The sequence below is a fragment of the Anolis sagrei genome, chromosome 5 (assembly GCF_037176765.1).
Source record: "Anolis sagrei isolate rAnoSag1 chromosome 5, rAnoSag1.mat, whole genome shotgun sequence".
Classification (NCBI taxonomy): domain Eukaryota; kingdom Metazoa; phylum Chordata; class Lepidosauria; order Squamata; family Dactyloidae; genus Anolis; species Anolis sagrei.
Genome location: NC_090025.1, coordinates 199,796,953 through 199,823,762, shown reverse-complemented (window position 1 = coordinate 199,823,762; position 26,810 = coordinate 199,796,953). Strand labels below are relative to the sequence as shown.

The 26,810-nt window shown below is 47.7% G+C and overlaps 1 protein-coding gene across 5 annotated transcripts; it reads left to right on the top strand.

Annotated features, from left to right (window-relative positions):
* On the top strand, positions 1–26,810 carry LOC132777310 (transmembrane protein 53-A-like). 5 transcript variants are annotated; one of them, XM_067469440.1, is made up of 5 exons: positions 1–103; positions 16,784–16,985; positions 22,140–22,232; positions 23,743–24,345; positions 26,078–26,810. In XM_067469440.1, the coding sequence occupies exons 3-5, from the start codon at positions 22,181–22,183 to the stop codon at positions 26,449–26,451; spliced, it is 1,029 nt and encodes a 342-aa protein (XP_067325541.1). In that variant the 5' UTR covers positions 1–103; positions 16,784–16,985; positions 22,140–22,180; the 3' UTR covers positions 26,452–26,810. The 5 variants fall into 5 exon arrangements, with proteins under 5 accessions (XP_067325541.1, XP_067325542.1, XP_060635644.2 ...); XM_067469441.1 differs by lacking the exon at positions 16,784–16,985 and having other exon boundaries at positions 1–100; XM_060779661.2 differs by lacking the exon at positions 16,784–16,985.

Genomic DNA, 26,810 nt, shown 5'->3' with positions numbered 1-26,810 from the left:
GTTTGCCGGACCTTGGCTGTGTGGTGGGCGGGGCCTGTCCGGAGTGGCCGGAGGTCCGGCGGAGGAGGAGGAGGAGGAGGAAGAGCCCGCGAGAGGCCCGGTGGTGAGCCCATTGGGGGGTGGGAGAGAGGGAAGGCAGGCAAGGCCAAGAGACCCCCGCCTCTCCTTCTCCTTCACTTCTGAGAGGGGGTGGGGGCCTTTCCTCCCTCTTCTCCCGGGGGGGGGGGGAGTTGGGGGGTTGTTTGGTGCCTCCGAGGAGACCCCAGGGCCATGGAGGAGGGGGCCAGAGTGGGGAGAGACCCCTGGGAAGCCCACCCAGGCCAGCCCCCTTCCGCCAGGGCAAGCACAACTAAGCCAAGCCTGTTTGCAAGGGAGGCGGCTTGAGGGAAGCATGGGACTTGTAGTCCTGCAAGGAAGGAAGGGAGGGAGGCATGGGACACAGCCCCAGGGGCCCCCGAGCATGGAGCCCACCCTCCCAGGGAAAGGGGGGAAGGGGAAGGAAGGGGAGGGGGCTTCTTCTTGTTGTTGTTTACCAATTCCACTATAGAACCAAGTTAGACAACAAAATCTCTCTTCCTGGTTTCAAAGTGTCCCTCCCTGTTACATTGTCCAGCCTTGGCTTTGGGAGTCTTCCATCTCGACACTCCAGAAAGTTCTCCCTTTTTGTGCCTGGGGGTCGGGATACTATTTCCTTCCGCCAAACTCTTCTTGTTTTCCTTCCTGGAAACAGGCCATTTTTGAACCTTTGAGTGTGAATCCATAGACTCACTAGCTGCCCCCTGCCATGCTTTGCTGTGGCCCAGTCTGTGTAGATGTGTTTCGTGTGTTTGTATATATTTGTGCACATGTGTATGAATGTAGGTTTACATATATATATTATAGTTTTGTGCATGTGTTGCAATGTATTTTTTGTTTTATGGCTTCTTAAGTCTCTTCTGTTGTGTTTTTTTAGGGTTTTTATGAGTCATGGTCGCTCGTTGGCCTGAGAGGTGTCTTGTGTCCAAATTTGGTGTCAATTCACCCAGTGGTTTTGGAGTTCTGTTAATCCCACAAACGAACATTGCATTTTTATTTATATAGATATGTTGTACTATATCATAAGTTGTAGTATATATAACAGGCATGGGCAAACTTTGCCCCTCCAGGTGTTTTGGAGTCCAACTCCCAATTACTGACAGTTTACCCATGCCTGATATATAATATCAGAGAGAGCCGTTCAGCAGTGGAACTCTCTGCCCTGGAGGGAGTGTGGTGGAGGCTCCTTATAGAATCATAGAATGACAGAATTGGAAGAGACCTCCTGGGCCATCATCCAGTCCAACCCCATTCTGCCAAGAAGCAGGAAAATTGCATTCAAAGCACCCCTGACAGATGGCCATCCAGCCTCTGCTTAAAAGCTTCCAAAGAAGGAGCCTCCACCACACTCCGGGGCAGAGAGTTCCACTGCTGAACGCCTCTCACAGTCAGGAAGTTCTTCCTCATGTTCAGATGGAATCTCCTTTCTTGTAGTTTGAGGCCATTCCTCCATTGCGTCCTAGTCTCCAAGGAAGCAGGAAGGAAGCTTGCTCCCTCCTCCTCCTCCCTGTGGCTTCCTCTCACATATTTATACATGGCTATCATATCCCCTCTCAGCCTTCTCTTCTTCCCACAAACGGACATTGCATTTTTATTTATATAGATATGTTGTACTATGTCATAAGTTGTAGTATATATAACAGGCACGGGCAAACTTTGGCCCTCCAGGTGTTTTGGAGTCCAACTCCCAATTACTGACAGTTTACCCATGCCTGATATATAATATCAGAGAGAGCCGTTCAGCAGTGGAACTCTCTGCCCCGAAGGGAGTGTGGTGGAGGCTCCTTCTTTGGAAGCTTTTAAACAGGGGCTGGATGGCCATCTGTCAGGGGTGATTTGAATGCAATGTTCCTGCTTCTTGGCAGAATGGGGTTGGACTGGATGATGGCCCACGAGGTCTCTTCCAACTCTAGGATTCTAGGATTCTATATATAATATTACAACATTATTGATATTATACATTAGCTGCCACATGTTGCTGTGGCCCAGTCTGTGTGTATGTGTTTTGTGTGTGTATATGTGTGTTTCCATATATGTGGTTTTGTGCATGCGTTGTAATGCAATTTTTTTATTTTGGGGGCTTCTTAAGTCTCTTCTGTTGTGTTTTTCGGTGTTTTTATGAGTGATGGTCTCTTGTTGGCCTGAGAGGGGTCTTGTGTCCAAATTTGGTGTCCATTCGTCCAGTGGTTTTTGAGTTACGTTAATCCCACAAACAAACATTACATTTTTATTTATATAGACTAGCCATCCCCTGCCAGGCATTGCTGTGGCCCAGTCTGGTGATCTGGAAATTAAAGTAATGACAAAGTGTTGGTTCCTAATGTATGTAATTTATTTATTTATTTAGCAGTTTTGTATACCGGTCTTCTCACCTCCATCGAGGGACTCAGGCCGGTTTCCAACATCAGTATTACAAACAATCATTAAAAACATCGTATTCCAAATTACACTAAGACATTAAAAAGCAAAATACAGTCATATAATTACAATGGTCAGTCGTCATCATAAAATCATTGTTCATCGACATCCACCCATATCACAGGATCTTGACTCATTCTTCGAATGTCAGTTTCCAAAGCCAAGATTTCACCTGTTTCCTGAACGTCAAGATCGAAGGGGCAGTTCTGATCTCCAGTGGAAGGGAGTTCCAGAGTCGAGGAGCCACCACCGAGAAGGCCCTGTCCCTCATTCCCACCAGATGCACTTGTGAGGCCGGTGGGACCGAGAGCAGCCCCCCCCCCAGATGATCTTAGCAATCTTGATAGTTCATAGGGGAGAATACGTTCGGACAGGTAAACTGGGCCGGAGTCGTTTAGGGCTTTATAGGTTAAGGCCAGCACTTTGAATTGTGCTTGGAAGCTAACTGGCAGCCAGTGGAGCTGGCGCAACAGAGGAGTAGAATCATAGAATCATAGAATCAAAGAGTTGGAAGAGACCTCATGGGCCATCCAGTCCAACCCCATTCTGCCAAGAAGCAGGAATATTGCATTCAAATCACCCCTGACAAATGGCCATCCAGCCTCTGCTTAAAAGCTTCCAAAGAAGGAGCCTCCACCACACTCCGGGGAAGAGAGTTCCACTGCTGAACGGCTCTCACTGTCAGGAATTTCTTCCTAATGTTCAGATGGAATCTCCTCTCTTGTAGTTTGAAGCCATTGTTCCGCGTCCTAGTCTCCAAGGAAGCAGAAAACAAGCTTGCTCCCTCCTCCTCCCTGTGGCTTCCTCTCACATATTTATACATGGCTATCATATCTCCTCTCAGCCTTCTCTTCTTCAGGCTAAACATGCCCAGCTCCCCAAGCCGCTCCTCATAGGGCTTGTTCTCCAGACCCTTGATCATTTTAGCCGCCCTCCTCTGGACACATTCCAGCTTGTCAATATCTCTCTTGAATTGTGGTGCCCAGAATTGGACACAATATTCCAGATGTGGTCTAACCAAAGCAGAATAGAGGGGTAGCATTACTTCCCTGGATCTAGACACTAGGCTCCTATTGATGCAGGCCAAAATCCCATTGGCTTTTTTTGCCGCCACATCACATTCCTGGCTCATGTTTAACTTGTTGTCCACGAGGACTCCAAGATCTTTTTCACACGTACTGCTCTCGAGCCAGGCATTGTCCCCCATTCTGTATCTTTGCATTTCATTTTTTCTGCCAAAGTGGAGTATCTTGCATTTGTCACTGTTGAACTTCATTTTGTTAGTTTTGGCCCATCTCTCTAATCTGTCAAGATCGTTTTGAATTCTGCTCCTGTCCTCTGGACTATTGGCTATCCCTCCCAATTTGGTGTCATCTGCAAACTTGATGATCCTGCCTTCTAGCCCTTCATCTAAGTCATTAATAAAGATGTTGAACAGGACCGGGCCCAGGGGGGAACCCTGCGGCACTCCACTTGTCACTTCTTTCCAAGATGAAGAGGAAGCATTAGTGAGCACTCTCTGTGTTCGTCCACTTAACCAATTCCAGATCCACCTCACCGTAGTTTTGCCTCGCCCACATTGGACTAGTTTCCTTGCCAGAAGGTCATGGGGGACCTTGTCAAAGAAGGCCTTCCTGAAATCCAGGTACGCCACATCCACGGCATTCCCCGCATCTACCCAGCTTGTAGTATGCTCCCTGTACCCCGCTCATGTTAGTAGTCTGGCTGCCGCACGTTGGACTACTTGTAATGTCTTGATGCTTGTGGGTAAACACTATTTCTTGCTGTTTCTTTGTCAGTGTTGATGTGGAGATTGTCTGGTTCCCCTACTCTGGAACATGCAACATATCATTGTCCTTCTTCAGGGGTCTCTTTCAAATCTGTGATACTACATCTGTGTGTGTGTGTGTGAATCATATCTATCTATCTATCTATCTATCTATCTATCTATCTATCTATGGCTGGATGGCTCTTTGTCAGGAGGGCTTTGATTGCGTTTTCTTGTCCTGGTGAAGAAGGGAGTTGGACTGGATGGCCTGAAGTATTTTCTGTTGGTCATGGGAGTCCTGTATGGGAAGTCTGCCCCAATTCTGTCATTGGTGGGGTTCAGAATGCTCTTTGACTGAAGATGTACTATAAATCAGGTCTGCAAGTCATGCGGATAATAACACAGCCCAACCAAAAACATTTTTTTTTCTTGGTGCCTTCGTTTTCCCAGTTCTCAGTGTCTATGCCAGAGTTTTTGAGGTTGGCTTTGAGCCCATCTTTCAATCTCTTTTCTTGCCCAACAACATTCTGTTTTCCGTTCTTGAGTTCGGAGTAGAGCAACTGCTTTGGGAGACTGTGGTTGGGCAGCCGGACAACGTGGCCGGTCCAGCGGAGTTGATGGCGGAGGACCATCGCTTCAATGCTGGTGGTCCTTGCTTCTTCCAGCACGCTGGCATTTGTCCACTTCTCTTCCCAAGAGATTTGCAGGATTTTCTGGAGGCAGAGCTGATGAAATCGTTCCAGGAGTTGCATGTGACTTCTGTAGACAGTCCATGTTTCACAGGAATATAGCAGGGTTGAGAGGGGAATGGCTTTATAAACAAGACCCTTGGTCTCCCTACGCATGTCCCAATCCTCAAACACTCTCTGCTTCATTCGGAAAAATGCTGAACTTGCAGAGCTCAGGTGGTGGTGTATTTCAGTGTCAGTGTTGACATCTGTAGACAGTCCACGTTTCAGAGGCGTATAGCAGGGTTGGAAGGGGAATAGCTTTATAAGCAAGCCCCTTGGTCTCCCTACGGATGTCCCGGTCCTCAAACACTCTCTGCTTCATTTGGGAAAATGCTGCACTCGCAGAGCTCAGGCGGTGTTGTATTTTGGTGTCGATGTTGACTTTTGTGGATAGCTGGCTGTCAAGGGGGCAGAAAGGGTCAACATTGTCTAATGTGACACCATTAAGCTGTATCTCTGGCATTGCAGAAATAATGTAATAATAATAATAATAATAATAATAATAATAATAATAATAATAATAATAATTCCTCTTTCCCCTCCGTGTGGCTTCAGAGAGGGCACAACATTATTAAACAAGAGAAAAAACTCTATTAAAAGACAGACAACAAGATACACTGGATTAAAATGCAAGTTGAAATCCACGAGTGACATGCAGATTAAAATCCACAACTTAAAATTGAGAGGAACGAAGCGAAGGGAACCAATTGGCCTGGCTTTTCAAAGAAAAGGGATTACAAAAGAAACAACAACAGGGAAAATAAGCTTTAAGTAGAATTAAAGCTTAACCAGTATTTAAAGTCTGGCATGGAATTAGCCTGGAGGGTGCATCTACACTGCAAGATTGGTGCAGTTTGGCACCACTTTAGCTGCCTTTGCCTCAAGGCTATGGATCCCCGGGAATTGTAGTTTGCAGTTTTAATTATCCTGCAAAAAAACTATATAGAAAGCTAGAATCAAAAGCAATGGCCATATATTTACATTGCACTGCGCTGTGGCAGTTCAGTATCATGCAATGGGTTTTCCAGGGTGATCTTCCCTCTTATTGCAACCCTATTTTTTCCCATAATACTCAAGAAAACAAAATCCAGGCTGCAAAGGGCCAAAGCAAGAAGGGAATATAAATGAATCATTCTGCAGAAATTACATGGAAGGTCGGCATCAGAAACAATCTCCAATATTGAAAAGTGTAAGTCAATCTTGTAAATGGAGTGTGGCATTGAGAGGCTTTCCTGCCAATGAGGAGAGGTGCAAGGAAAGAGCCTTCAAGGGAAATAACATTGCAGAGGAATAAAGGATGGCTCCCTGGGAAGTTCCTTCAGGGGAAGGGCAGCGGATGTCTCTGCGCCAAAAGAAGATGCAAAGCTTCAAAATCAAGATTTAACACTGAGAATCCAAGCCATAAATCCCAATTATCCAACGTATTGCTGGACTCAAAGGAGAATTAGATGCACAGGATGGAAAAATTGTGTTTCAAAACGAGATGAGTTGCATTTATCAACCACAAAATATTGCTGGGCATCAGGCGAGACAAAGGAAGGAAGCCTCAAAGGGAAATTGTTGATATAACGGTTGATAGGATAGGATATAAAAGTTCAAAATAAATAAATAAAACAATAAATATAAGGAGAATATAGGAGAATATGGTTAGACCACACCTGGAATCCCATATTGTGTCCAATTCTGTGCACCACAGTTGAAGAGAGATGTTGACCCTAAGCTGGAATGTGTCCAGAGGAAGGTGACTAAAACGATCAAGGGTCTGGAGAACAAGCCCTATGAGGAGTGGCTTAAAGAGCTGGGCATATTTAGCCTGAAGAAGAGAAGGCTGAGAGGAGACATGATGAAAGCCATGTATAAATATGTGAGATGAAATCATAGGAAGAAAAAAAAAGCCAATGGGATTTTGGCCTGCATCAAGAGGAGCATAGTGTCTAGATCCAGGGAAGTCCTGCTCCCCATGCTCTATTCTGCTTTGGTTAGACCACACCTGGAATATTGTGTCCAATTCTGGGCACCACAATTCAAGAGAGATATTGACTCTAAGCTGGAATACTGTGTCCAGAGGAGGGCGACTAAAATGATCAAGGGTCTGGAGAACAAGCCCTATGAGGAGCGACTTAAAGAGCTGGGCATGTTTAGCCTGAAGAAGAGAAGGCTGAGAGGAGATATGATGAGAGCCATGTATAAATATGTGAGAGGAAGCCACAGGGAGGAGGAGGAGGGAGCAAGCTTGTTTTCTGCTTCCCTGGAGACTAGGACGCAATGGAGGAATGGCTTCAAACTACAAGAGAGGAGATTCCATCTGGACATGAGGAAGAACTTCCTGACTGAGAGCTGTTCAGCAGTGGAACTCTCTGCCCCGGAGTGTGGTGGAGGCTCCTTCTTTGGAAGCTTTTAAACAGAGGCTGGATGGCCATCTGTCAGGGGTGCTTTGAATGCAATATTCCTGCTTCTTGGCAGAATGGGGTTGGATTGGATGATGGCCCAGGAGGTCTCTTCCAACTCTAGGATTCTATGATTAACATAACTCAAAAACCACTGGATGAATGGACACCAGATTTGGACACAAGACACCTCTCAGGCCACCGAGTGACCATAGAATCCTAGAGTTGGAAGAGCCCTCCTGGGCCATCATCCAGTCCAACCCCATTCTGCCAAGAAGCAGGAATATTGCATTCAAAGCACCCCTGACAGATGACCATCCAGCCTCTGTTTAAAAGCTTCCGAAGAAGGAGCCTCCACCACACTCCCTCTGGGGCAGAGAGTTCCACTGCTGAATGGCTCTCACAGTCAGGAAGTTCTTCCTGATGTTCAGATGGAATCTCCTCTCTTATAGTTTGAAGCCATTGTTCCCTTGCGTCCTAGTGTCCAGAGAAGCAGAAAGGAAGCTTGCTCCCTCCTCCTCCTCCCTGTGGCTTCCTCTCACATATTGATACATGGCCCTCATCATGTCTCCTCTCATCCTTTTCTTCTTCAGGCTAAACATGCCCAGCTCCTTAAGCCGCTCCTCATAGGGCTTGTTCTCCAGACCCTTGATTTGCTCCCTCCTCCCTGTGGCTTCCTCTCACACATTGATACATGGCTCTCATATCCTAAAAACACTGAAAAACAAAGCAGAAGAGACTTAAAAAGCCAAAAAAGAAAAAAATACATTACAAGGCATGCGCAAAACCACACATACATATGCAAACACACATATACATACATATATATGTACACACAAGAAATATCCACAGGCTGGGCCACAGCAACGTGTGGCAGGGGACGGCTAGTGTAGTAATAAAAATAATATAATCATGAGACCGAAGGCCTTACATTTGCGTTTCAGGAACACACATGAATTGCATCAAGGCAAATATTAGGAAATCCAATTGCAGGTGTGAGCTGTTGTCTAGGAAAAGCAAAAGGTGAGACTGGGTTGTTGCAGGTTTTTTCGGGCTATATGGTCATATTCTAAAGGCATTTTCTCCTGACGTTTCACCTGCAAGGTGAGACTGTTGGTCACCTGGTGGTGGTGGAGGATGCCCTTGCAACGGCCACTGGATTAATTAATTAATGCAGCCGAAGTGCCTAAACCGAAGGAGAGGAAGTGGCTGCCCCTCGACATTGGAAGGAATGCAGAAAATAAATCCCAGTTTCCAACTTTGGGGAAGGAAAATGGTTGGAAATTAGGAAGCAAAAACCCTGCGACACTTGAAGGTTCAAACTGATAAGGAATCGGAATAGATCAGAGGGAAGGGTGGCCTTGAGGAGACCTCTGACCCCTCATGCGCTGTGGATGATGCAACGGGAGACGGAGCGCAAGAACCGGTTCCGAAAGAGCAAGATTCCGTGCCTTTGGTCCCTGCGGTGCTGGTTGCCCTGGAAGTGGCCCCAAAGCAACGGAGGAAGCGGATTCTCAGTGGAGCCCACACAAAAACAAACACAGATACACAAATACACAATTGGAAAGTGCAACAAATCTGGGGGGGAGAGTTAGTTTGGAGAGGGGGTGGAGTTCAAACCTCTTCTGCCATGCAGGACAAGCACACTCAAAGCTACCCTGACAGATGGACATCCAGCCTCTTTGCAAGGAGCTTCCAGCAGACTCTGAGGCAGAGAGTTCCGCTGCTGAACAGCTCCCCTTACAATCAGGAACCCTTGGAGAGGGGATTGAGTCCAACCCCCTTCTGCCATGCAGGAAAAGCACACTCAAAGCTTCCCTGACTGATGGCCCCCCAGCCTCTCTGCAAGGAGCTTTCACCAGACTCTGAGGCAGAGAGTTCCACTGCTGAACAGCTCTCCTTACAATCAGGAACCCTTGGAGAGGGGATCAAGTCCAAACCCCTTCTGCGATGCAGAAAAGCACACTCAAAGCTTTCCTGACAGATGACCATCCAGCCTCTCTGCAAGGAGCTTCCAGCAGACTCTGAGGCAGAGAGTTCCACTGCTGAACAGCTCTCCTTACAGTCAGGAATCTTAAGAGTTTGAAGAGACCCTTGAAGATGGGATTGAGTCCAACCCCCTTCTGCCATGCAGAAAAGCACACTCAAAGCTTCCCTGACAGATGGCCATCCAGCCTCTCTGCAAGGAGCTTCCACCAGACTCAGAGGCAGAGAGTTCCTCTGCTGAACAGCTCTTCTTACAGCCAGGAAGTTCTTCCTAAGACTCCCAAGGACCATCCAGTCTAACCCACTTCTGCCAATAAGGAACACCATCAAAGCCCTCCTGACAGATGGCCACCTTGATTTTTGCAGTTTTATCTGGAACCCTTTCAATCAGCATGGATTGAAACATCCTTGTCATCCAAGACTGCCAACCAAGATGAGGATCTCAATAAAAAGGATGGATGGAGTGATTGATGTCCAGTCAGGCGGTCAAGAGCGGCCTGGGCGCAGCCACCCTCCATGGTCTTGAACTGAACGTGTAACGCCATCCTCGTCTGCAAAAGAACTCACCTGAGGCACCAAAAGGGATTAGGAACGCCGCCGTGTTTTTCTTACTCCTGCCAGAAAGGAATGCGTTCTTAATTAATTGGCACAGAACTGGACGGATTGCATTCTGCTCTGAGGCCAATGGCGCTTCAGGCGGGATCCCTTTGGCTGCCATTGGGATCCATGACCTTTCCTAATCAGGGTCGGGAAATGTGTTATTCTAGTGTCTGGCTTCTTTGATTTGTTGTTGTTGCTTTAATTGGGGGATTTAAGATTATTTTTTAATTTAATGCAAATCAAAAAAAGAATGGTTTGCATTCTGCACTGAAAGCAAGGACCCCCCCGCCCCATGTTTTGCTTCATTTGGGGGTTGTATTATTTTTTGCAAGAAATGGAATGAATCGCTTGACCTTGCAAAGCAAGAAGAAGCAAACAAAGGCTGTTTGTGGCCCTGAGGCACTCCTTGTTAATTGGGAGAGTTCATTAGCTGGAGCAGGGCTGGAAGCGTCAGGGGAAATAGACACACAGAGGATGCACTTGAGCATCAATAGACACAAAATGATGCATTTGAGCATCAATAGACACACAGAGGATGCATTTGAGCATCAATAAACACACACAGATTGCATTGGACTGGGCTGTGGCACAGCTAGTTAGTAGCCAGCTGCATTCAGTCACTACTGACCAAAAGGTTATGAGTTTGAAGGCAGCCTGGGTTAGAGTGAGCTCCCGACCATTAATAGTCTAGCTTGCTGTTGACCTATGCAGCCTGAAAGACCATTACTTCTGTCAAGTAGGAGATTTAGGTACCACTTTATGCTAGGAGGCTAATTTAACTAATTTATGACACCTTCCAGCAACGTGGGCAAGAATGAGGAAGTACCCCATCAAGGACTCGGTGTCACAAGTGGACAGTTAAACAACAGCTCCCCCTGTGGCCGAAATTGAGCATACCCTCATGAAGCCATAAAAGCTGGAATGTTTAATTGCCTCTGTGTCTGTCTATGTATGTTGTATGTCTACTTGTCATCTAATGTTTGCCATGTATATGTGCATTGTGCTCCACCCTGAGTCCCTGTGGGGTGAGAAGGGCAGAATATAAATACTGTAAATAATAAATAAATTTGAGCATCAATAGACACATAGCTGGCACATCTTGAATCGTTGTAGTTCAACCCCACTTTAATGGCCACAACACTTTGGAGTCCTGGGATCTGTTGTTTGGAGAGGCAGAAAAGGCAAAAAGCCTTGCGAAACTACAACTCCCAGGGTCCCACTCCATTTAACCATGGCAGTTCAAGTATCAAGCTGCATTTATGCATCCAACGTCTGGGAATGTGGGAGATCAGTGTTGCATGTCGTTCCCACTCTTGAAAGTGTTTAACTGGGAAATGTGTGTGCCTTGGAATCTCCTCCTCTGGAAGCTTTTAAATAGGGCAGGTGGCCATCTGTCAGGAGGGCTTGGATTGTGCCTTCCTTATTGGCAGAAGGGGGCTGGACTGGATGGCCTTTGGGGGACCCTTGTGTGCCTGGAGGTGAGAAGAGTCAGTGCCTTCCAAAGGCCTCTGGGTCCAAAGGCTGAGCATGACGCTCCCTGATGCCTCTTGGCTCCCTTGTTTGCATTCCTGGGTGTGTCCGTGTGCATTTATGAGCATGAGTGCGCATGATGCACTTAGGGGCACAGAAGGGGGAACGGTTTTGCTTCCACAGTGGCGATGCATCAGGCTTTTCCAAAATCTAAGGCCACTTTGAGGAAGTTGTGCTGGATTTAAGAAATAGAACCAGAACAACCAGGAAGAAGGTACGGAACCCCTGCTGTGGTCGGAACATTGCAACATGTATGGACTGAGCACTGCAAGGTTAGAAAAGGTGAACCAATGCATGTGGAGGAAGCCAAAGGCTTCCTCCACATGCATTGGTTCATCCTTTCTAACCTTGCAGTGCAATACTGTTTGGGAAAGTTCCGGCTTCCATTTCTCCCCATTATTATGGGATTATGGAGGTCGGACCTGTTCAGAAGAGCTTGGACTTTGCCCTGAGCTTTGCTTGCCTGAAAGCCCGTCACCATAGGCTTCGGTGCAAAGTTAGCCACCCTCTTGCAGCCAGACCGAAGGGCTTAGGACCGAGAACAGAGGGCAGGGAGAAGTGCACCGTTCTCTCAATGGCTCTGTGGGTATGTTCCTTCCTTGAAACTATTTCGGGTGTCTCCCCAAAGAACTGGAGTTGCACTCTCTGTGATTCTGTGGAAGCGTGCTGCTTATTGATGCTTGCTGCACAGGACTGCACACTTTGCATTGGCTTTGCATTCAGTTGCAAATTTGGGTTGCAATCCCATTTGCTTTAGCAGAGGGCAAATATCTGACTACCAATGCAGATGAGGATGATAATATTCATATTTATATTTGCTTAGTGTAAATATCTGACATTAAGATCATCTAGGGAGGCCCTGCTCTCGGGCCCGCCGGCATCACAAGCACGCCTGGCGGGGACGAGAGACAGGGCTTTCTCAGTGGTGGCCCCTCAGTTGTGGAACGCCCTTCCTACAGATATCAGATTGGCCCCCTCCTTATTGGCATTTCGGAGGAAAGTGAAGACCTGGTTGTTTGAACAGGCATTCGATCAGGCAGTGTAATTGATTACAGGAACACGGAATAACGGATGATGAGATTGGATTCTGATTCTATTGACGAGACGCGAATGATTTGTCATATTGATGTTTAATTGTTGTTATGCTATTGTTTTTAAATGTTCCAATGGTTTTGTAATGTGTGCATTGAAATTGCTGCTGTTAACTGCTTTGTTCTCAAGGGTCTGGAGAACAAGCCCTATGAGGAGCGGCTTAGGGAACTGGGCATGTTTAGCCTGAAGAAGAGAAGGATGAGAGGAGATATGATAGCCATGTATACATATGTGAGAGGAAGCCACAGGGAGGAGGAGGGAGCACGCTTGTTTTCTGCTTCCCTGGAGACTAGGACACAATGGAGCAATGGCTTCAAACTACAAGAGAGGAGATTCCATCTGAACATGAGGAAGAACTTCCTGACTGTGAGAGCCATTCAGCAGTGGAACTCTCTGCCCCGGAGTGTGGTGGAGGCTCCTTCTTTGGAGGCTTTTAAGCAGAGGCTAGATGGCCATCTGTCAGGGGTGATTTGAATGCAATATTCCTGCTTCTTGGCAGAATGGGGGTGGACTGGATGATGGCCCAGGAAGTCTCCCCCAACTCTTTGATTCTATGATTCTATGAGTCGCCTAAGGGCTGAGAAAAGCGGGATATAAGTGGAGTAAATAAATACCAATGTGGATGAGGATGATTATACTTAAATTTACATTCTGCTTTCCTCTCTTAAACCTGAATTCTGTATCATTATTTGAAACATTGCAAGATGAGTCCACAGCAAACAAGGTCACTCTGCTAGCTGTTGTATTGGATCACACGTCGGACACTTCCCAAGTTTATTATTATTATTATTATTATTATTATTATTATTATTATTATTATTTGAATCACAACAAGATGAGTCCACAGCAGACACTCTGCTGGCTGTTGAATTGGATCACACGTTGGACCCTTCCCAAGTTATTATTATTATTATTATTATTATTATTATTAACACAACAAGATGACTCCACAGCAGACACTCCCAAGTGTCTAGGACTGTGTGATATATCGGCGTATAATGCATGCAGATCCCTGTACGGTGGCCTTTTGCAGCTGGCAGGTGGTGATTTTGTCAGTACCAATTGTGTTTAAGTGCAGGCCAAGGTCTTGAGGCATTGCACCCGGTGTGCCGATCACCACTGGAACCACCTTGACTGGCTTGTGCCAGAGTCTTTGCAGTTTCGATCTTTAAATCCTCGTATCGTGCCAGCTTTTCCAGTTGTTTCTCTTCAATCCTGCTGTTGCCTGGGATTATTATTATACTGACACAAAAACACCGTATATCACAGCAAATGAGATCTCTATGCTGGATTTCATATCACAAAATCCCACGTCGAACCCTTCCCAAGCGTCTAGGACTGTGTGATATATTTTCAAATGATGCGCGCAGATCCTAATCAGGAGGCCTTTTGCAGTTGACAGCTCGTGATTTTGTCAATGTTTATGGTTTCCAAATGCCGGCTGAGATCTTTTGGCACGGCACCCAGTGCGCCCGTGACCACTGGGACCACTTGTGTTGGTTGATGTCAGAGCCTTTGCCGTTCAATTTTGAGGTCCTGATGATGACTGAGTTTTTCCTGTTGTTCTATGATTCTTCCTCAATGTGACTGTAACCCGGAATGGCGACATCAGTAATCCAAACTTTTTTCTTTTCCACAATCGTGATGTCTGATGTGTTCATAGAATCATAGAATCAAAGAGTTGGAAGAGACCTCCTGGGCCATCATCCAGTCCAACCCCATTCTGCCAAGAAGCAGGAATATTGCATTCAAATCACCCCTGACAGATGGCCATCCAGCCTCTGCTTAAAAGCTTCCAAAGAAGGAGCCTCCACCACACTCCCTCCGGGGCAGAGAGTTCCACTGCTGAACAGCTCTCACAGTCAGGAAGTTCTTCCTCGTGTTCAGATGGAATCTCCTCTCTTGTAGTTTGAAGCCATTGTTCCATTGCGTCCTAGTCTCCAAGGAAGCAGAAAACAAGCTTGCTCCCTCCTCCCTGTGGCTTCCTCTCACATATTTATACATGGCTCTCATCATGCCTCCTCTCAGCCTTCTCTTCTTCAGGCTAAACATGCCCAGCTCCTTTAGCCGCTCCTCATAGGGCTTGTTCTCCAGACCCTTGATCATTTGAGTCGCCCTCCTCTGGACACATTCCAGCTTGTCAATATCTCTCTTGAATTGTGGTGCCCAGAACTGGACACAATATTCCAGATGTGGTCTAACCAAAGCAGAATAGAGCATGGGGAGCATGACTTCCTTAGATCTAGACACTAGGCTCCTCTTGATGCAGGCCAAGTTGTATTCCGAAACTTTGTCAGTCTGTATTTGAAAGTCCCACAGTATTTTTGCATGCTCATTTTCCACGACCTTTGCAGGTTGATGACCCCTTTACCAGTTTTTGACTGCTATCAGGTGGTCCTTGTGACATAAGTTCCCGTGAATCATCTGGGCCACAGAGTTGTGCCTCTGTCTGTAATCCGTCTGTGCGATTTTCTAGCAACAGCTGAGGAGATGGTCCATGGTTTCCTCAGCTTCCTTGCACAGTCGATACCAGACAAGATTCTAGAAAAGATGGTTAAGGAAGTGGTCTGCAAACACTTAGAAACCAATGCGGTCATCACTAATAGTCAACATGGATTGATCAAAAACAAGTCATGCCAGACACATCTGATCTCTTTTTTCAATAGAGTTACAAGCTGGGTAGATGCGGGGAACGATGCCGTGGATGGAGCGTGTCGGGATTTCAGGAAGGCCTTCTTTGACAAGGTCCCCCATGACCTTCTGGCAAGGAAACTAGGCCAATGTGGGCGAGGCAAAACTACGGTGAGGTGGATCTGGAATTGGTTAAGTGGACGAACCCAGAGGGTGATTTTCCCCAAGGCTTCCTCTTCATCCTGGAAAGAAGTGACGAGTGGAGTGCCGCAGGGTTCTGTCCTGGGCCTGGTCCTGATCAGGATCTTTATTCATGACTGAGATGAAGGGTTAGAAGGCAGGATCATCACGTTTGCAGATGACACCAAATTGGGAAGGAGAACCAACACTCCAGAGGACAGGAGCAGGAGTCAAAACGATCTTGACAGATTAGAGAGATGATGGGCCAAAACTAACAAAATGAAGTTCAACAGGGACAAATGCAAGATACTCCACTTTGGCAGGAAAAACGAAATGCAAAGAGACAGAATGGGGGACGATGAGGCCTGGCTCGAGAGCAGGACGTGGGGAAAAAATCTTGGAGTCCTCCTGGGGAGGAAGTTAAACATGAGCCAACAATCTGATGTGGTGGCAAAAAAAGCCAATGAGATGTTGGCCTGCATCAAGAGGAGCATAGTGCCTAGATCCAGGGAAGTCCTGCTCCCCATGCTCTATTCCGCTTTGGATAGACCACACCTGGAATATTGTGTCCAATTCTGGGCACCACAATTCAAGAGAGAGATTGACACTAAGCTGGAATGTGTCTAGAGGAGGGCGACTCAAATGATCCAGGTTCTGGAGAACAAGCTCTATGAGGAGCAGTTTAAGGAGCTGGGCATGTTTAGCCTGAAGAAGAGAAGGCTGAGAGGAGATATGATGAGAGCCATGTATAAATATGTGAGAGGAAGCCACAGGGAGGAGGAGGGAGCAAGCTTCCTTTCTGCTTCCCTGGAGACTAGGACGCAATGGAACAATGGCTTCAAACTACAAGATGGAGATTCCATCTGAACATGAAGAAGAACTTCCTGACTGTGAGAGCTGTTCAGCAGTGGAACTCTCTGCCCCAGAGTGTGGTGGAGGCTCCTTCTTTGGAGGCTTTGAAGCAGAGGCTGGGTGGCCATCTGTCGGGGGTGATTTGAATGCAATATTCCTGCTTCTTGGCAGAATGGGGTTGGACTGGATGATGGCCCAGGAGGTCTCTTCCAACTCTTTGATTCTTGGATTCTAGGATTCTGCATTTGGGGTTATCTGCTGATTTTTCAATCCTGGCCTGAATGGCCTTGATTCTGCTGGCTTGCCCCTGCGCTGCAAGAGTCAGGCCTCCTTCTGCCTCCTTCTTCAGGGTTCCATTCGTAATTAGTCATCACCAGGTCTTCTCCTCGTCCACTTTTCCTTCAATCTTCTCCAGGAACTGCCCACGACATGCTTTGTTGTGCCAGCTGTCAGCTCTGGTTTGCAGTACAGTTTTCTTGTACTGGTTCTTTTATTATTATTATTAGTATTATTGTTGTTGTTCTTTCGTTCAGTCGTCTCCGACTCTTCGTGACCCCATGGACCAGTCCACGCCAGAGCTCCCTGTCAGCCGTCACCACCCCCAGCTCCTTAATAGAATCATAGAATCAAAGAGTTGGAAGAGACCTCCTGGGCCATCATCCAGTCCAACCCCATTCTGCCAAGAAGCAGGAATATTGCATTCAAATCACCCCTGACAGATGGCCATCTGTCAAGGTCAGTCCATTATACTAATACTAATAATACTAATTAGTATTATTAAATATATTATTATTCTACTTTTGTAGGATATAAATATCCTATATAAATATAAATCTATCCTCTCTTAAACCCGAATACTGTGTTGTTGTTGTTATAATATTATTAATAATATTAATAATAATAAATATCCTGTTTTCCTCTCTTAAATGAGACTCAAAGTGGATCTAAGCGGTGACAATGCACACAAATGGGCAATGCCGCACAAGGCACAATCCTTGATGCATGGCTACCGTGCAAAGATTGAAATACTTGAAAACCGTTCATCGTGCAGAGCTGTTTCCAACCTGACGGTGTCCTTGATTGCCCTTTGGGTTGTTTGCATTGCTTTAGTGTTTGTTGTGTATGTGCCTTATGCAACTGCAGGATATGGTAATGTGGATGGGACCAAAGCCAAGAGGCTCCTGGAAGTTTACTTGGTTTTGTTTCTAATCTATTCAAACTGTCTTGTTTTAAGATGTATTTGTTTTTTGAGAAAATAGACGGCCTTTATTTCTTGTTTGGAGGTGAAATGAAGCAGACGGGGGTCCTCCTCACGTCATAGAATCATAGAATCATAGAATCAAAGAGTTGGAAGAGACCTCCTGGGCCATCATCCAGTCCAGCCCCATTCTGCCAAGAAGCAGGAATATTGCATTCAAATCACCCCTGACAGATGGCCACCCAGCCTCTGCTTAAAAGCTTCCAAAGAAGGAGCCTCCACCACACTCCGCAGCAGAGAGTTCCACTGCTGAACGGCTCTCACAGTCAGGAAGTTCTTCCTCATGTTCAGATGGAATCTCCTCTCTTGTAGTTTGAAGCCATTGTTCCATTGCGTCCTAGTCTCCAGGGAAACAGGAAGGAAGCGCGCTCCCTCCTCCTCCCTGTGGCTTCCTCTCACATATTGATACATGGCTCTCATCATATCTCCTCTCATCCTTCTCTTCTTCAGGCTAAACATGCCCAGTTCCCTAAGCCGCTCCTCATAGGGCTTGTTCTCCAGACCCTTGATCATTTTAGTCGCCCTCCTCTGGACACATTCCAGCTTGTCAATCTCTCTCTTGAATTGTGGTGCCCAGAATTGGACACAATATTCCAGATGTGGTCTAAGCAAAGCAGAATAGAAGGGTAGCATTACTTCCTTAGATCTAGACACTATGCTCCTCTTGATGCAGACCAAAATCCCATTGGCTTTTTTTGTCGCCACATCACATTGTTGGCTCATGTTTAACTTGTTGTCCACGAGGACTCCAAGATCTTTTTCACACGTACTGCTCTCGAGCCAGGCCTCATCGTCCCCCATTCTGTCTCTTTGCATTTCATTTTTTCTGCCAAAGTGGAGTATCTTGCATTTGTCACTGTTGAACTTCATTTTGTTAGTTTTGTCCCATCATCTCTCTAATCTGTCAAGATCGTTTTGAATCCTGCTCCTGTCCTCTGGACTATTGGCTATCCCTCCCAATTTGGTCAAGAGGGCTTCCCGCAAGAGGTCCTTCTTGGCTGGGGTGAGCCTTGCGGGGAAGACGATGTCGAAATACATGTAGAGATCCCCTTCATAGAATCATAGAATCAAAGAGTTGGAAGAGACCTCTTGGGCCATCCAGTCCAACCCCATTCTGTCAAGAAGCAGGAATATTGCATTCAAATCACCCCTGACAGATGGCCATCCAGCCTCTGCTTAAAAGCTTCCAAAGAAGGAGCCTCCACCACACTCCGGGGCAGAGAGTTCCACTGCTGAACGGCTCTCACAGTCAGGAAGTTATAGAATCCTAGAATCAAAGAGTTGGAAGAGACCTCCTGGGCCATCATCCAGTCCAACCCCATTCTGCCAAGAAGCAGGAATATTGCATTCAAATCACCCCTGACAGATGGCCATCCAGCCTCTGTTTAAAAACTTCCAAAGAAGGAGCCTCCACCACACTCCAGGGCAGAGAGTTCCACTGCTGAACGGCTGTGGAACTCTCTGCCCCGGAGTGTGGTGGAGGCTCCTTCTTTGCAGGTGGGGTCTTGGGACAGAGGCATCCCTTCTCCCGGCACAATCTTGAAGTATTTGGGGTGGACAATGTTGTTGATGGGGATGTTGAGCAGGCGCTCATCCAGTGTGCTCACATCAATGGTGCAGCCAATCAGAGCCTTTCCCAGCAGGATCTTGGCCACATAGATCAGATTGTCCTCGTCTCGCTTAGAATCATAGAATCATAGAATCATAGAATCAAAGAGTTGGAAGAGACCTCCTGGGCCATCATCCAGTCCAACCCCATTCTGCCAAGAAGCAGGAATATTGCATTCAGAGCACCCCTGACAGATGGCCATCCAGCCTCTGCTTAAAAGCTTCCAAAGAAGGAGCCTCCACCACACTCCGGGGCAGAGAGTTCCACTGCTGAACGGCTCTCACAGTCAGGAAGTTCTTCCTCATGTTCAGATGGAATCTCCTCTCTTGTAGTTTGAAGCCATTCTTCCATTGCGTCCTAGTCTCCAGGGAAGCAGAAAGGAAGCTTGCTCCCTCCTCCTCCCTGTGGCTTCCTCTCACATATTTGTACATGTCTCTCATCATATCTCCTCTCAGCCTTCTGAGAACCGGGGGTGGATCTTCTCCTTCTCCTGCGCGGGCGGGGAGTGAAGAAGCAAGACCCTCCCATTGAACGAGACCTCTACCTCTCCCTGGAAGACCTGTTCTATGAGTGCACCAAAAAAAATCAAGATTTCACGCAGGGTGATGAATGAAGATGGCCACGCCTCCACCATCAAAGACAAAATCCTCACCATGGATGTCCAGCCAGGGTGGAAGCAAGGGACCAGGATCACCTTTCCAGAAGAAGGGGACCAGGGCCCCAATATCATCCCGGCAGACATCATCTTCATTGTCAATGAGAGCCGTTCAGCAGTGGAACTCTCTGCCCCGGAGTGTGGTGGAGGCTCCTTCTTTGGTGGCTTTTAAGCAGAGGCTGGATGGCCATCTGTCAGGGGTGATTTGAATGCAATATTCCTGCTTCTTGGCAGAATGGGGTTGGACTGGATGGCCCAGGAGGTCTCTTCCAACTCTTTGATTCTATGATTCTATGATCCACCCCCGGTTTTAAGATGTTTTAATGTTGGGTTGTTGTAGGTTTTTTTGAGTTCTATGGCCATGTTCTAGAGGCATTCTCTCCTGACGTTTCGCCTGCATCTATGGCAAGCATCCTCAGAGGTTGTGAGGTCTGTTGGAACTAGGAAAAAGGGTTTATATATCTGTGGAATGACCAGGGTGGGACAAAGGACTCTTGTCTGCTGGAGCTAGGTGGGAATGTTTCAGCTGACCACCTTGATGAGCATTTGATGGCCTGGCAGTGCCTGGAGCAATCTTTTGTTGAGAGGTGATTAGATGTCGCTGTTTGTTTCCTCTCTGTTGTTGTGCTGTTGTAATTTTAGAGTTTTTTTTAATACTGGTAGCCAGATTGTGTTCATTTCCATGGTTTCCTCCTTTCAGCCATAGCAGAGCTCCTGAGGAATCAACCTGGACACAGGATATTATTGGAGAACACAGAAATGCTGGACCACACTCACAACCACCATGTCAGACTACACAGAGAAGCCACTGAAATCCACAAGAAGCACGTGGACAATTTCAACAAAAAGGAGGAAACCATGAAAATGAACAAAATCTGGCGACCAGGATTGAAAAACTGTAAAATTAGAACAGCTCAACAAAAGAGAGGAAACAATTTGGGACATCTAATCACCTCTCAACAAAAGATAGCTCCAGGAACTGCCAGGCCATCAAATGCTAATCAAGGTGGTCAGTTGAAACATTCACACCTAGCTCCAGCAGACAAGAGTCCTTTGTCCCACCCTGGTCATTCCACAGATATATAAACCCATTTTTCCTGCTTCCAACAGACCTCATTACCTCTGAGGATGCTTGCCATAGATGCAGGCGAAACGTCAGGAGAAAATGCCTCTAGAACATGGCCATAGAGCCCGAAAAAACCTACAACAATCCAGTGATTCTGGCCATGAAAGCCTTCAACAATACTCATCTAATCACCTCTCAACAAAAGATTTCTCTAGGCACTGTTAGGCCATTATATGCTAATCAAGGTGGTCAGCTGAAACAGTCACACCTAGCTCCAGCAGACAAGAGTCCTTTGTCCCGCCCTGGTCTTTCTATAGATATATAAACCCGTTTTCCTACTTCCAACAGACCTCACTACCTCTGAGGATGCTGGCCATAGATGCAGGTGAAACGTCAGGAGAGAATGCCTCTAGAACATGGCCATATAGCCCAAAAAAACCTACAACAACCCTGTCAGGCCATTATATGCTAATCAAGGTGATCAGCTGAAACATTCCCACCTAGCTCCAGCAGACAAGAGTCCTTTGTCCCACCCTGGTCATTCCACAGATATATAAATACTTTTTTCCTAGTTTCCAGCAGACCTCACTACCTCTGAGGATGCTTGCCATAGATGCATGCAAAACGTCAGGAGAGAATGCCTCTCGAACATGGCCATAGAGCCCAAAAAAACCTACAACAACCCTGTTAGGCCATGATATGCTAATCAAGGTGGTCAGCTGAAACATTCACACCTAGCTCCAGCAGACAAGAGTTCTTTGTCCCGCCCTGGTCTTTCTACAGATATATAAACCCGTTTTCCTACTTCCAACAGACCTCACTACCTCTGAGGATGCTTGCCATAGATGCAGGCGAAACGTCAGGAGAGAATGCCTCTAGAACATGGCCATATAGCCCGAAAAAACCTACAACAACCCTGTTAGGCCATGATATGCTAATCAAGGTGGTCAGTTGAAACATTCACACCTAGCTCCAGCAGACAAGAGTCCTTTGCCCCACCCTGGTCATTCCACAGATATATAAATACTTTTTTCCTAGTTTCCAACAGACCTCACAACCTCTGAGGATGCTTGCCATAGATGCAGGCGAAACGTCAGGAGAGAATGCCTCTAGAACATGGCCATAGAGCCCAAAAAAACCTACAACAACCCAGTAATTCCGGCCATGAAAGCCTTCGACAATTATTATTATTTATTTCTGTAGGTGTGCTCTTAAGTTGAATTCGTATGTAAGTCAGAACAGGGACAGTTTTGAAGTGTAACCCGGGCCAAATATAAATGTGTCTCTGTCCTTCCTTGCAGGGCTGTTGTAAGAGCCTCCCGATGGGGAGAGTCGGCTGGAGATGCTGGTGAAGCTGCTCTTGGGTGCATCGACGCGGCTCCAGCCCAAGCCTGGTAGGCCTTTTGGAGGAGGCTCGTGGGGGTCAGGGGTCGGGGGGGGGGGAGATGTCCACACACAGGGGACCGGGGTTGGCTTGACGCGCCTTCCTCTTGGCACGTTTCTCTCTTTCGCCTTCCATTCGTGCCTCTTCAAACTCCACAGCACTGCTGGTCACAGCTGACCTCCAGCTGGAGCGCTCAAGGGCCAGGGCTTCCCAGTACTCAGTGTCTATGCCAGAGTTTTTAAGGTTGGCTTTGAGCCCATCTTTCAATCTCTTTTCCTGCCCACCAATATTCCGTTTTCCATTCTTGAGTTCGTAGTAGAACTGCTTTGGGAGACGGTGGTCAGGCATCTGGACAACGTGGCCAGTCCAGCGGAGTTGATGGCGGAGGACCATCACTTCAATGCTGGTGGTCTTTGCTTCTTCCAGCACGCTGATGTTTGTCCGCCTGTCTTCCCAAGAGATTTGCAGGATTTTCCAGAGGCAGCGCTGGTGGAATCGTTCCAGGAGTTGCATGTGACGTCTGTAGACAGTTCACGTTTCGCAGGCATAGAGCAGGGTTGGGAGGGGAATAGCTTTATAGACAAGCACCTTGGTATCCCTACGGATGTCCCGGTCCTCAAACACTCTCTGCTTCATTCGGAAAAATGCTGCACTCGCAGAGCTCAGGCGGTGTTGAATTTCAGTGTCAATGTTGATGTCTGTAGACAGTCCACGTCTCGCAGGTGAAAAGCAGGGTTGGGAGGACAATAGCTTTATCAACAAGCCCCTTGGTATCCCTAGGAATGTCCCAGTCCTCAAACACTCTCTACTTCATTCGGAAAAATGCTGCACTCGCAGAGCTCATGTGGTGTTGAATTTCAGTGTCAATGTTGACGTCTGTAGACAGTCCATGTCTTGCAGGCGAAAAGCAGGGTTGGGAGGGGAATAGCTTTGTAAACAAGCACCTGGGTATCCCTACGGATGTCCCAGTCCTCAAACACTCTCTGCTTCATTCGGAAAAATGCTGCACTCGCAGAACTCAGGCGGTGTTGTATTTCAGTGTCAATGTTGACGTCTGTAGACAGTCCACGTCTCGCAGGCGTATAGCAGGTTTGGGAGGACAATAGCTTTATAAAGAAGCTCCTTGGTCTCCCTACGGATGTCCCGGTCCTCAAACACTCTCTGCTTCATTCGGAAGAATGCTGCACTTGCAGAGCTCAGGCAGTGTTGCATTTCGGTGTCAGTGTTGACGTCTGTAGACAGTCCACGTCTCGCAGGCGTATAGCAGGTTTGGGAGGACAATAGCTTTATAAAGAAGCTCCTTGGTCTCCCTACGGATGTCCCGGTCCTCAAACACTCTCTGCTTCATTCGGAAGAAAGCTACACTCGCAGAGCTCAGGCAGTGTTGCATTTCGGTGTCAGTGTTGACGTCTGTAGACAGTCCACGTTTCACAGGAATGGCAAGCAGGGACAAACTAGAAGTGTCTCCAGAAAGGTGTGTAAGATGGCTTTACTCCAACCCTTCTTGTCTTCTTTTGCAGGGCTGCTGCTTCTTCTCCCAAGTCGGGTGTCAACGGGGTCTCTGTCCGGAATGCCCCTTGCAGAGGGCCAGGCTGACCCCAAAGAAGACACAGAGAAGGAAAAGGAGGCGGCGGAGGAGGAGAGGCCAGTCTCGTGTCCGGAGCCCTCGCTGGACCTTGGCCCCGGTGTCTCTGTGACGAGGCTCTCGGCCACTGTCCGCCTCTACCGGCCCCCCTCGGACTCTTCTGGCTGCTCTCCGGCCCCGCTGGTGCTGCTGCTGCCCTGGTTTGGGGCCCCCCCACGAGCGGTGGCCAAGTACCTGTCCCTCTACCTGTCGGGGCGCCGCTGGCCGGTGCTGGTGGCCGAGAGCCGCGTGGGGCACTTCCTGTGGCCGCGGTGGGGGCTGGACTACGCCGGGCGGCTGCTGGGGCTCCTGCGGGAAGGGGGGCCCCTGGGGGAACACCCCCTCCTCGTCCACGCCTTCTCCATCGGGGGGTACGTCTTCGCACAGATGATGGTGCGCCTCCAAGACGCACCCCAGGACCACCAAGGGGTCAAGCAGCGCATCCGCGGACTGGTCTATGACAGCCTGGTGGCCGGCGACCTGGAGGACATGGCCAGGGGTCAGTTTAAAGCAGGGGGGGAGGGGCTGGGGGGAATGGGGGGCACAAGGGTCAGTGTTGCCCAGCAAGGGGACCACACTGGAGAATGAATAGTAATAATAATAATAATAATAATAATAATAGTAATCTATATATATAAAAATGGAAAGGGCATTCAACGGGACAGCAAAACGTGAAAAAACCCTGACGAAAACACACCAAATTTGCCGTGCACATACCTCAACCCACAAGGTATGCACAATGTGAAATTCCAAACAACATTTCAATACACTCACAATTACAAAAAGCAACTGAGCATGCGCAAAGGCTCTTACCCGAAGTCTCCCGGCATGCGCACATGGCTGGCCAACGCACCCTCTGCGCAAGCCACACCCCCATCCTCCGTCGCAAGAAGGAGAGAAAGAGAAGGAAGGAAAGAAATAAAGAGAAGGAAGGATGGGAGCAAAAAGCTAAGGAAGGAAGTAAACCGGTAGAGAAGGAAGAAAGGAAATGAAGGAAGGAGTGAAAGAAGGAGAGAAGGAAAGAAAGAGAAGGAAGGATGGGAGCAAAAAGCTAAGGAAGGAAGTAAACAGGTAGAGAAGGAAGAAAAGGAAATGAAGGAAGGAGTGAAAGAAGGAGAGAAAGAGGGAGGGAAGGAAAGAAATAAAGAGAAGGATGGGAGCAAAAAGCTAAGGAAGGAAGTAAACAGGTAGAGAAGGAAGAAAGGAAATGAAGGAAGGAGTGAAAGAAGGAGAGAAGGAAAGAAAGAGAAGGAAGGATGGGAGCAAAAAGCTAAGGAAGGAAGTAAACAGGTAGAGAAGGAAGAAAAGGAAATGAAGGAAGGAGTGAAAGAAGGAGAGAAAGAGGGAGAGAAGGTTGGCCACAGCAACGCGTGGCGGGTAAAGCTAGTAAATAATAATAATGAATGTTGATGAATCATAGAATCCTAGAATCAAAGAGTTGGAAGAGACCTCCTGGGCCATCCAGTCCAACCCCATTCTGCCAAGACGCAGGAATATTGCATTCAAATCACCCCTGACAGATGGCCATCCAGCCTCTGCTTAAAAGCTTCCAAAGAAGGAGCCTCCACCACACTCCGGGGCAGAGAGTTCCACTGCTGAACGGCTCTCACAGTCAGGAAGTTCTTCCTCATGTTCAGATGGAATCTCCTCTCTTGTAGTTTGAAGCCATTGTCCCATTGAGTCCTAGTCTCCAAGGAAGCAGAAAACAAGCTTGCTCCCTCCTCCCTGTGGCTTCCTCTCACATATTTATACATGGCTATCATCATATCTCCTCTCATCCTTCTCTTCTTCAGGCTAAACATGCCCAGTTCCCTAAGCCGCTCCTCATAGGGCTTGTTCTCCAGACCCTTGATCATTTTAGTCGCCCTCCTCTGGACACATTCCAGCTTAGAGTCAATATCTCTCTTGAATTGTGGTGCCCAGAATTGGACACAATATTCCAGATGTGGTCTAACCAAAGCAGAATAGAGCATGGGGAGCATGACTTCCTTAGATCTAGACACTAGGCTCCTCTTGATGCAGGCCAACATCCCATTGGCTTTTTTTGCCGCCACATCACATTGTTGGTGATGATGATGATGATGAATAAGGGTCGGTGTTGCTCAGCATGCTGTTAGTTTGCTCCATTTCCTTCCTGGCAGAAGGGGGTTGGACTGGATGCCCTTGTGGGGCTCTCTTCCGAGGATTCTCCGACTTTGGCCTGACCGCTGTCCCTTTCCTCCCTCCCTCAGGAGTGTCCCAGATGACCACTGCCTCTCCGACCCTCCAGCCGCTGCTCCGGCGCGGGACGCTGCTCTACTTCCGCCTGTTCAGCCGCTGCACGGTCTCCTACTTCCAGGCGGCGCTGGAGGTCTTCCACCGCCCGCCCCTCCACTGCCCGGCGCTGGTCTTCTTCTGCCACAACGACCCCCTGAGTGACCCCCGGGTCATGGGCCAGCTGCTGGACTCCTGGCGGGCGGCCGGCATCGCGGTCCGAGTGCAGGAGTGGCCCGTCTCCCGTCACGCCGGCCACCTGCGCCTTTACCCGCAGGACTACAGCCGCGCCCTGGACGCCTTCCTCCGGGACCTTGACCTGGGGCCGCCGGCGGTCCGAGCAAAGCTGTAGTAGCCAATGGCCGGAAGGAAGGGAGGAAGTGAGGAAAGCCGTCTTACTTTGACATTAAAGGAACTTACTGCATTGGACTCTCAAACAAACATTTCTAAACAGAGGCTGGATGGTCATCTGTCGGGAGGGATTGCGTTGTGCTTTCTCTGCACAAAGGCAAAAAGGGGTTGGACTAAATGACCTCTGATGCGCTCTTCCATCTCTTCGATTCTATGAAAGGTTGGCTTATTTCCATCCCAATTTATTTCCATCCTAATGACCCATGGTGAGAACATGGCCATACAGCCCAAAATGTTCATTCATATATATACATATATATGTGTGTGTGTGTGTGTGTGTGTATGTATATGTATATGTGT